General features: G+C 39.8%; 1 protein-coding gene across 1 annotated transcript in view; it reads left to right on the forward strand.

Moving 5' to 3' along the window:
* The window catches only part of RELN (reelin), a 549751-nt gene that overhangs the window by 415602 nt on the left and 121894 nt on the right, over positions 1-12255 (forward strand). The window contains exons 24-25 of the mRNA XM_070369659.1: positions 1405-1591; positions 10675-10880. Of these exons, the coding sequence (XP_070225760.1) occupies positions 1405-1591; positions 10675-10880 (393 nt within the window). The remainder of the gene's footprint in view (positions 1-1404; positions 1592-10674; positions 10881-12255) is intronic.

The raw sequence follows: 12255 nt of genomic DNA on the forward strand, positions 1-12255 counted from the left end.
GGGACGATTGACTCTGCTTCTCTGGGTGTGTGTTTACAACGATACCACAACAGGTGCCATAAGACTTCTAGGGATAGCCTGATAAATAATGAAATAGCCAAAGGAAAACGATCCTCCTTTCTATCCTTTTTTTTTTAATTTAAATTTATTTATTTTAATTGGAAGTTAATTACTTTACAGTATTGTATTGGTTTTGCCATATATCAACATGAGTCTGCCATGAGTGTACATGTGCTCCCCATCCTGAACCCCCCTCCCACCTCCCTCCCTGTACCATCTCTCTGGGTCATCCCAATGCACCAGCCCCAAACAGACCATATCCTGCATCAAACCTGGACTAGCGATTCATTTCTTATATGATATTATACATGTTTCAATGCCATTCTCCCAAATCATCCCACCCTCTCCCTCTCCCACAGAGTCCAAAAGACTGTTCTATACATCTGTGTCTCTTTTCCTGTCTCGCATACAGGGTTATCGTTACCATCTTTCTAAATTCTATATATATGCATTAGTATACTGTATTGGTGTTTTTCTTTCTGGCTTACTTCACTCTGTATAATAGGCTCCAGTTTCATCCACCTCATTAGAACTGATTCAAAGGCATTCTTTTTAATGGCTGAGTAATACTCCATTGTGTATATATACCACAGCTTCCTTATCCATTCATCTCCTGATGGGCTCTATCCTTATTTTAGATGTAAAAGATATTGTTGCATTTCAACAAGTATAAAGCCATGTATTCTAAACCTCAGATGCAACCTCCTGGGTTTACATTTCAAAGTTTATCAGCTAGCCCTAAAGTCCTTTTTTTTTAGTTAATAGAGCTTGGCTATTGCCTCTCCTTCCTTCCTCTGGTAGTCTTAAAGCACAGGCCAAACAGCTGCTGCATACTGTCCTACATCACTTCACCAGAAGCTCAAGGTTGTATATAGAGGGAGATGGTGATTATTGCTAATGAGGATGATAGGAACACACTTGAATACTTAAAGACTCTAAAAAATACATAATTTAATCAGAAGGAGGAACTATAAAACATGGCCACAGTTAAGTGTTGGGTGAGCAGACAAACATTTACATGTGACCTTTTAAGCCTACAGGAAAATTTCACAATCCTTCCCCTCTACCCAACCACACATGTGCATATACGCCCATATCTTTCTTCATTATCTTCATTTCTACCGTTATAGCACTTTCTTTTAAAAATGGATTCTGTCCATTTTTCCCCATGTGAAAAACTGAAGGTTGTTACCACCATGTAGAAAGACTAACAGTGTAATGAAAAGTCTAGTGCAGATGCTAATACCTGAGCAAAACTGAGACGTAGCGAATGTTGCAGGTCAGATGGCTGTGGCAGTCACATATGAGTCTATCACTTGTTCACTCAGCCCTCCTCTCTCATAGGTGTGACCAGGGATACCAGGGCACTGAGTGCCACCCAGAAGCTGCCCTTCCTTCCACGATCATGTCAGACTTTGAGAACCCGAGTGCTTGGGAGTCTGACTGGCAAGAAGTTATTGGGGGACAAATTGTAAAACCCGAAGAAGGGTGTGGGGTCATCTCTTCTGGATCATCTCTATATTTCAGTAAGGTATGAGTGAGAGCCAAGAGTAAGCTATCAGGGCAGTGGCTATTTCAATATGTGACTGATGTTATGGAGAAGTCTGAACTCAGAAGGTACAAATGTGACGTAGTTTTATTTTTTCCCACTTTGTCTGCTTTTGATTGAAATTGAAGGTTGCTCAGTTGTGTCTGACTCTTTGCAACCCCATGTACTATACAGTCCATGGAATTCTCCAGGCCAGAATACTGGAGTGGGTGGCCTTTCCCTTCTCCAGAGGATCTTCCCAACACAGGGATTGAACCCACATGAGCATTCTTTACCAGCTGAGCCACAAGGGAAACCCAATACCGGAGTGGGTAACCTATCTCTTATTTTTCTTTTCTTCTGCTTTTGATTGGACTTTGCCAAATTCCTGTGCCTTAACTCTATTTGAGAAATTCATAGTTTTATGCTTGTCTTTGCTTACTACAAATCCAGGTAGGTCGATCTAAAATTCCTGCCCCTCTTGTACCTGATTTAAAGCTCATTGCTTTCCTTTCCTCCAGTGCCAGCCACGCTTGTGTCTTGAGAGGCTTTGAGTGCGGCAGGGTCTTGGCCCCTTCTCATCCCAGCCTTTGAAGGGTGTGTGAGCATGTGGGTCTGGGAGTAAGGATGTGAGTGGTGGTGGAGCTTAGAAGTTAACAATAGCAACTCTGTAGCCAGACTACCTGTTTCAATCTGATTCTGCCACTTCCTAGCTGTGTGACTTTGAACAAATTCCTTAACCTGTCTGTGGCTTGGCTTCCTCATTGGTAAAAAAAAAAAAACACCATGTGTATATATATATATATATATATATATATATCATCAGCATTATTATGCAGGTTAAATGAGTTAGTACTTGTAAATCATATGGAACAGTACCTAACACATAGAAAGTACTTCTAGAAGTGTTTATTAAACTTGGATTAGTAAGTTTATTAAAATTATTAATATTTAATTAATATTAAACTTATTGCCATTAACCTCAAGAATATGATTGGAGGAATGTGGGGTAATGATGAGGGTGGAGGTGTGCAGAGCTGTTCCTAGGGAACTAACCAGCTGTCCATCAATAGCAAACATCTTAGGTCCTATTTCCACTCAGTTTGGTGGCTGCTTGTGGTGTCTGCTGATGTGGGACCATCCTGGTCAACTTGAGCTACTATGATAAAATACCATAGAGTAGGGGACTGAAACAGCAAACATTTTCTTCTTACACTTGGGAAAGCTAGAAAGTCTAAGATCAAGGCACCAACAGATTCAGTGTCTAGTGTGAAGTGACTGCTTCCACACTTGTAGGATGGTCATCTTTGCATTGCATCCTCACAGGAGGCAAAAGAGAGCGTGCATGCTAAGTCGCTTCAGTTGTGTCCAACTCTTTGCAACCCTATGACCTGGAGCCTGGCAGGTTTCTCTGTCCGTGGGATTCCCCAGGCAAGAACACTGGTGTGGATTGCAGTGCCCTCCTCCAAGGGACCTTCCTGACCTAGGGATCAAACCTACGTCTCTTACATCTCCAGCACTGGCAAGCAGGTACTTTATCACTAGCACCACCTGGGAATCCCCAAGAGAGAGCAGAGAGAGAAAAAGCAGACTCTCTTGTTGTCTCTTCTTATAAGGGCATTAATTCCATCATGAGGACTCCACCTTCATAACTTAATTACCTGCCGAAGGCCCCACCTCCTAATACCATCCCTTTAAGGGTTAGTCTTCCAGCATGTGAATTTGGGAACACCTTAACATGAAGTCCATAACAGAGACTCCAAGTAGAAGTTTATCTTGCAGGCTTGAGCTTCCCCAGTGGAAGCAGACAAATCAGTATACACCAACTAGGGACTGAGATGCCAGCCAGAATCCCTAAGTCTGATTCTCTTGGAACAATCCTAACACACATTGGTTGGTGAGGAATGGGGTTGAGAGAACCACCTCCCTCTCCTCCCTTGCTACAATCTAGGAAGGACATTCTTTTCTTCCTCTCTCCTCCAGTTGATCTCTCCATATAGTCTTCAAAAGGACTGCAGAGAGGAGCAGGTCCAGCTCTCCAACCTGAGCAGTGCATGCAACCGTAATTATTAGCAGCTCTCTTTAGAATGTGGAGTGACTAGTGCCACTTCTTTCCAGCAAGGACTATAACCACCAATTCTAGGACAAGTGGGAAATGTCTCATTCCACATCATATAGCAAGTACATAAAGGTGGATGTTATATCACAGGGCTGATATGTTGCAGAACCTGTTTGGGCAGAAATCCCAAACACATTAATTTATGCAAATGTAAAAATAGTTACAGCTTTTGTTTTGATACAGGTGCAGAACCAAGAATCAGCAAATAAACAAGAGAGAATGACAGAAAATCAGGGATATATTCCATTTAATGATATTCTTATCTATTGACATTGAAGGTTCCCTGGTCATTATTCTTAGAGATGATACTCAATAAGTGACCAATACACATTCTATAGATCTGGATACACAGTCTAATCCTGCAGAAATGGAAACATTGTGTCTCTGATACCATCAGTTCTAAAACAAGATGATGAATCCTTGGGCTTCCTTTGTGGCTCAGATGTTAAAGAATCTACCTGCAATGTGAGAAATCTGAGTTTGACCCCTGGGTCAGGAAGATCCCCTGTAGAAGTGAACAGCTACTCACTCCAGTATTCTTGCCTAGAAAATTCCATGGACAGCGGAGCCTGGTGGGCTACTGCCCATGGGGTCACAAAGAATCAGATGTGACTGAGCAACTAACACAAATGAATCCTTAACCAGTATGTACCCAAACAGCCCAGTAAACATGTGTGTTAAAAAACACAGATATTTTAAACATGTAAGGGTTACATATTAATATTTCTTCCTCTTAATTAAAGATGATGTCTGGAGTCAAGCTACCTGGCTTTGTACCTGGGCTCCAAAACTCATGTATTGGTTCACCTTGCAGAGTTATAACATCTTTCTGTGTCACATCCCACTGTGAAGTGGGATGTTGGGAGTGAGTTAATGCAGGTAAAGAATAAAGGATGGTGTTGGGCACATAGAATTACCATTATAAGTGTTCAGTTCAGTTCAGTCACTCAGTCATGTCCAACTCTTTGCAACCCCATGAATCGCAGCACGCCAGGCCTCCCTGTCCATCACCAACTCCCGGAGTTCACCCAAACTCATGTCCATCAAGTCCTTGATGCCATCCAGCCATCTCATGCTCTGTCATCCCCTTCTCCTCCTGCCCCCAATCCCTCCGAGCATCAGAGTCTTTTCTAATGAGTCAACTCTTCGCATGAAGTGGCTAAAGTATTGGAGTTTCAGCTTTAGCATCAGTCCTTCCAATGAACACCCAGGACTGATCTCCTTTAGAATGGACTGGTTGGATCTCCTTGCAGTCCAAGGGACTCTCAAGAGTCTTCTCCAACACCACAGTTCAAAAGCATATAAGTGTTAGCTATCATAGTTTATGAGAATGAATTTCAAATTGGTATCATTGAATATTTCCATAGGCATGCCCTGCCACTAATAAAATAAGCATTTCAAAAATAAAATCAATCTCTTCCTCCTGTACCAACTTTCTCTGTAAATTTTTGTCAAGATACCTAAAGATCATAGATTTACTTTTTTTCTCTTGTATCAGTCAGACCTATTTTGAATTCTAAGTGAGAGAAACTAGCTTAAGCAAAAAAGAAGGAAATTTAGTTCTTGTAATCAAAACAGGAAGGGCTTAGATGAAACTGGCCACAGAGATACCTAGAACTGGAAACTCAAATGCCCACAGAACTCTCTCCTTTACAGAAGACTCTTTTTCAGGTCAGCAGTCATTGTGAGAGTGGCCATGGCCACAGAGCCCTATAAGCAACTCCATGGGAAAATGTGAGTAAGGTTTCTGATTGATCAATCACATGTACATGAATGGTGTCATATGATGGGCATGGCCAGAGGTGTATCCTCACTCCATTGGCAGAGAGGTGGAATACACAGTTTGACAGCCCCCACCAGCCAGCATGATTGAAGTAGAGAAGGGATAGTAACCCAAAGGAAGGGTTCCTTAGAGGTTTGAAGTCAATCTAAAAACATGCTTCTGCCTTGTCATTCTTCTATCACCAGTGTTCAGGACAGTCTCCAGGACTGCTGCCCTAACTGCATAACTCATTTTCTTTTTCCAAACATGAACCCTTTTCTCCAAACTGGAAACTCTCCTCATCATCCCATATGTTGCCAATTTCCCTCTTTGCTTAGTGTTCACTGCTTTCCATTATGCCTTCCACCATCTCTGATATCCATATAAAACTTTTGCCCAAATCCTGCTGCTTCTGATGCTGAATGTCAGCCTCTGCGTACTGGTGCTGAATCAAATCTCAGAGATGGAGTTCTGAGTGAAATAGAAAAGAAAAGCTTTGTTGCTTTGCCGGGCAAAGGAGGACAACAGTGTATTCCTGCCCTGAAAAACTATTCTACCCCAGGAGGATTTGGTGAGGAATTTTATAGCGGTAGTTTAAGAGTGGGGTTGCTGCTGACCAAGATTAGGGTGTGTGTAGAGCCTGCACTCCTTTATCCTGGTCTCGCATAGTTTCTTGATGCTGCTCTAGTTCTTTTAATCTGGCCTCAGTGGTCTTCTCTGGAATGAAGAATGCAGATATCTTCCGCTTGGTGGGGGTTTTAGTTCTATAAAAATGCAAAGATATTGTTATGTGTTTCCCTTTAGGCAGAACAGGACTCTGCCACAAGGTTGCACTATTGTTTATTGTTCCTCCTTTGTCTCTGCATCCTCTCCCTTCCCTGACTAGCAACTGTTTGAATCTACTCTTTGGGATTCAGGGAAGGTCCTGAAGGCTGGAGTCTGTTCCCTACCAACAAGGAACAGGGGACATGGAAAGGCTTTTGTAACCAGGAGCCCCACAGGGTCCTGCTTGGTTTCACTTCCATGGGGATTTCTGGGACTATGGCAGACGACACTGATCTCTCCTTTATTTGACTGCCTCTCTCATTGTCAATGTTTCTTACATATATAGATCATATTTTTATTTTTATTCTCACATTACCCAGAAAAATGCAGAATTACTGACTAAGCCAAACTTCTAGATAAGATGTTCTACTCAAAAATGCATGCCTTACATTAGGTATTTACATATCCATAAATACCCTTGAGACTGAATAAATTGGAACCTTGATAATTGATCAGATGACCAAGTGGGATTTAACAAGGAATAGAACTTGGTCTGTAGCTCTAAATTGTCATTACTTTCCCTGCTTATGTCTGCAAAATCTCCTTTCTAGTTTGTTTATACAACACATGGTGTTGAGCTTGGTATAATTGGCAATCAATAATTATTTGAAGAAAGTAATGAATGAATTGGAAAGAAAAGTGGAAACAATAGGAAGTTCTAAAAAAATGTTATTTTCAAATAAATATAGTAAAATTATTTTTCTGCTGGGCTTTTTGATTAAAGATGACTTTCAGTTCAGTTCAGTCACTCAGTCATGTCCAACTCTTTGTGACACCATGGACTGCAGCATGCTAGGCTTCCCTGCCCTTCACCAACTCCCAAAGCTTGCTCAAACTCATGTCCATCGAGTCAGTGATGCCATCCAACCATCTCGTCCTCTGTTGTCCCCTTCTCCTCCTGCCTTTAATCTTTCCCAGCATCAAGGGTCTTTTCCAGTGAGTCAGCTCTTCGTATCAGGTTGCCGAAGTATTGAGTTTCAGCTTCAGCATCAGTCCTTCCAATGAGTATTCAGGGTTGATTTCCTTTAGGATTGACTGGTTGGATCTCCTTTCTGTCCAAGGGACTCTCAAGAGTCTCCTCCAACACCACAATTCAAAAGCATCAATTCTTCGGCACTCAACTTTCTTTATAGTCCAACTCTCACATCCATACATGACTCCTCAAAAAACCATAGCTTTGACTAGACAGACCTTTGTTGGCAAACTAATGTCTCTGCTTTTTAATATGCTGTCTAGGTTGGTCATAACTTTCCTTCCAAGGAGTAAGCATCTTTTAATTTCATGGCTGCAGTAACCATCTGCAGTGAATTTGGAGCCGAAGAAAATAAAGTCTGTCACTGTTTCCATTGTTTCCCCATCTAGTTGCCATGAAGTGATTGGACTAGATGCAATGATGTTCGTTTTTTGAATGTTGAGTTTTAAGCCAACTTTTTCACTCTCCTCTTTCACTTTCATCAAGAGGCTCTTTAGTTCTTCTTCGCTTTCTGCCATAAGGGTGTCTCTGCATATAAATTAAATAAGCACAGTGACAATATACAGCCTTGATGTTCTCCTTTCCCGATTTGGAACCAGTTTGTTTTTCCATATCCTGTTCTAACTGTTGCTTCTTGACCTGCATACAGATTTCTCAGGAGCCAGGTAAGGTGGTCTGGTATTTCCATCTCTTTCAGAATTTTCCACAGTTTATTGTGATCCACACAGTCAAAGGCTTTTGGATAGTCAATAAAACAGATGTACATGTTTTTCTGGAACTTTCTTGCTTTTTCAGTGATCCAATGGATGTTGCCAATTTGATCTCTGGTTCCTCTGCCTTTTCTAAATCAAGCTTGATCATCTGAAAAGACAACTTTAATGGAAGACAAAACATGAAGTTTTGTAAAGTGTTTTAGAGGTTTTATTATAAAGGCTCAAGATTTTAAAGACATTACCTTTAAATTTTGTATTATTTTATGTAAACCCTAAAGACATTTTAACCTAAAATGTTAGGGAATACTGGAGCATATTTTCCACTCCCCAGCAATGAGAAAATCCTTAATCTATTATCTGAACACACATACACTCACATTACATGTCTATGTATACATAGATAGATAGATATAAATGCTCCTTGTTGTTGTTTGGTCGCCTCGTCATGTCTTGACTCTTCGTGACCCCATGGACTGCAGCACACCAGGGCTCCCTGTCCCTCACCATCTCCCGGAGTTTGCCCAGGTTCTTGTCCATTGCACCGTGATGCCATCCAGCCATCTCATCCTTTGATGCCCTCTTCTGCCTTCAGTCTTTCCCAGCATCAGGGTCTTTTCAAAAGAGTCAGATGTTTGCATCAGGTGACCAAAATATAGGTCACACATATCTACACATACACATAAATACATTGATCATAGTATGATAGAAAAAAAAAACTACAAACTATGTGTTACATCAGATTCTAAGTTCTGACAGAATGGTTTACCATGAGCCATTTCTTTTTTCTTTTTTACCCCCTTTAAAACAATGTTCATCATTTCAGGTCACTGAACAAAAGAAATTAATTTGTGCTACTCTAGAAAAAACATCTTCAGTGCCACACCAAGCATTTATATATTTTTCACCATTTACAAAAATCCCACAAAATGCTCTCAGAACCATTATAGAGCAATACCATATTCTCCTGGAAAAAGAACACTATTCTGTGAATATTGCAATAGGCAATCATTCCAACCATCTAATTATGATAGCTGGATTTTTATACTTCTCATCTTAGATCTTTATCCTTCTGGCTCATTTCCAAATGCCAGGGTTTTCATAGAATTTTGCTGGGTGGGAATTAACCAGCTAGATTCTTCTCAAAATCATTCTTCCTGTACTGATCCTGAGGCATGAAAATTCTAGGACGGATTATAGTAATCTCTGAGGTGTTTCATACTTACAATATGTCAAGTCAATAGCAAGAAAAATGAAAGGCACATCTAATATGTTGAAAATGCATATTACTTTTAAGATTTCTTCTAATATATACATAAAATTGAGAGTTCCAAAAACCAAGTTCCTGTCTCAGGATTAACCTTAATTTTCTTTTTGCTGGCATCCTTGTCTATTTTGGGATCTTTTAATTGGCTTTAGATTTATCAGTAACTGTGTACTCCCATAATTATCACCAAGTATTTCCCCTGTGACTTCTAATAACTGAAACCCTTTCTTAATTAACTTAGTGGATTAGAGTGGAGTTTAAATTATAAGTGTGAGGGATGCTTTGCTCTATACTGTGTATCCTCTCTCAGATTTTCTTCCTAACTTAATTGAACTTCTCGAAAACTCTCCAAGACCAATCAGTGCAATCCATGGATTAGTTTTGGCAGATTTGATTTGGGTGAAGGAATCTTATCAGCAAACATTTTTTCAATCCTGTTAGCATGTGTTCTTGCCTGGAGAATCCCAGGGACGGGGGAGCCTGATGGGCTGCCGTCTATGGGGTCACACAGAGTTGGACACGCCTGAAGCGACTCAGCAGCAGCAGCAGCATGAAACCATTTACAGATAAGTGATGACAGACTTGTCAATTTGTGTCTAATACATTTTGCAACAGAACTGTGACAGGCAGGGGCACTTCCTGTGACACTAAACAAAGGAAGCAAGTTACCGGATTTGAAGTTTTTTAACATTTTTAAGACACAAAGAGATCATTTAGTGGTTGCAAAAACTTATTTAGTGATCCCTCCCACCTTCTCTGTTTCCAAGAGAGACACACAGGCTGACTGACTGGGAGCCCAAGAGACTTCAGTACTCTCTGTTCAGAAGTTTCTGTCTTACCTGTTTCACTTCAGTGCCCAGGTAGGAGTAGGGTCAAGGCATATGTATGCAGAGATTATTCCCTCAAGAAAGCATGCCATGTGCTAGGCAAGTTATGTAGCATGTTATTTCACCTAATTGTCACAACACCCTATGTGGAAGGTATTATTACCCATATTGTACTTTTGAGGAAAATAAAAGCTCAGAAAGGTCACGCAGCTAGAGAACAGCATGAATCATGGGCTGAGATTCAAACCCAGCTCCAACTGATTTCAAAGTATGTGTATGATCTTTCTGCTCCATGACTCTGCCTGGAGGAGATTTACAAAGGGAATACTGGAAGTATTTTAATTAAAATGAGTTTTGCTTTGTTATTAAAGACTTTTGAATACTCTTTGGTGTAATTAGCAGTTCTCAGGGGTCTCATAATCAAGTCCTGGATATTAATAGAATGTATCCAGGAACAGTTAAATAACATAACTTGCTCCTCTCAACAATAAAGGAGAACATGATCAACTTCACATAGAGCCAGGATGCTCATACAAATTTGAAACTGAAACGACAAATTGCTCCCAGATAATTGGATCTGTGATTTCTCTGTTCTTTGGAAAGGCTGGGAAAAGACAGTTGGTGAGCTGGGATCTGGATACTTCTTGGGTGGACTTTGTCCAGTTCTACATCCAAATCGGTGGAGAGAGTTCTGCTTGCAACAAGCCTGACAGCAGAGAGGAGGGTGTCCTCCTCCAGTACAGCAACAACGGGGGCATCCAGTGGCACCTGCTGGCAGAAATGTACTTCTCAGACTTCAGCAAACCCAGGTAACCAGTTCTGATTGCCTTCTAATGATTTCAGGAAGGTTAAGGGTGATGTTGCTGTGTTTGAAACATTGAGTCATTTCAAGGAGAGATAACTCTCCATGATATAACACAATTAGATATGCAGAGAGACCAACCAAAAGCATTACTTCTAAGGCACACAGGGGAAAGGCAGAAACCAGTGAAAGCCAACTGGGTCTAACGAGAATCATAATATCCAGGAAGAGAGTCAGGTATGGTAGGTGGGAGATGGAAGCCTGGAGAGGTTCCCCCTATACAGTAGAAAGGAAATTGATAATGGGGCCAACTGGTTTAAACAGTTTGAAGCTATTCAAAGTATATTTTTTCTAAGGAATAGCATTGTCAATCTGGAAATTACTGAGAATTCAGTAAAGTAAGAAGATTACTATATAGACAAACAAAAATTCAATAGCTTTTTTAAATTCCAGATATATTCCATTTTTATTTAAGGGAATTTTTCTTTAGGTCCTAACTATCTCACCACATTTTCAAAGACTTCTATGACACTAAAATGGTTAAGAGATTCTGAGTTGGAAGCTATCAGAAGACCCCATGCCGGAAAATACATAAATATAAGGAATAAGTTTAACAATACTGAGAATCTCTGTAAAGAAAACTTTAATAAAGCTTCAAAACTTCTTTCAAATTGTGAAGGAAGTGAACAAATAAATGGAAAATAATACAGCATCCTTGGATAGGAAAACTGAACATTATGATATGAAGATATCTCTTAATTTATATGTTATACTATTGCAACCAGAGTCTTAGTGGTAGTTTTTTTGGAACTTTATGTCTAGAAATATAAACTGACAAAAATAGTTTAAACTTTTGGTTAAATATAGAGGGATCCCCTACACGATATTATAATATATTGTATAACCTACATAATTAAAGTGGAATGCTACCAGTGCATAGATAGAACAATCAAGTCAAATGACCCAGAAATTAACTCAGATATACATACAAACTTATATGTGAAAAAAAAAAAACACACATCAATTATCAATGATAAAGAAATGGTCATTCAATCAAATGGTGTTAGAAAAAAATGGGTAGGCTCTTGGGGGGAAATATCTATATAGATTGTCATCTAACATCTCAGATGATAATGTTAAAGACTGGTTAAAGATTTAAACATTTAGATTACTATCTGATCTTGGGAACATATCTAAACTTTCTATACATAAATTCAGTAGAAGAATTAACACGCATGTAACACATCCATTTCAAAGGAAATAGAAAAAAATTTAAAAAAATAAACTGAGAAAATATTTGCAACAAATATGAGAAATAGAAGATCAGTGTTCCTGTAAAGAGCTCATAAAAATTATCAAGAAAAACACTAAGATCCAGTAGA

The sequence above is a fragment of the Bos mutus genome, chromosome 4 (assembly GCF_027580195.1).
Source record: "Bos mutus isolate GX-2022 chromosome 4, NWIPB_WYAK_1.1, whole genome shotgun sequence".
Lineage (NCBI taxonomy): Eukaryota > Metazoa > Chordata > Mammalia > Artiodactyla > Bovidae > Bos > Bos mutus.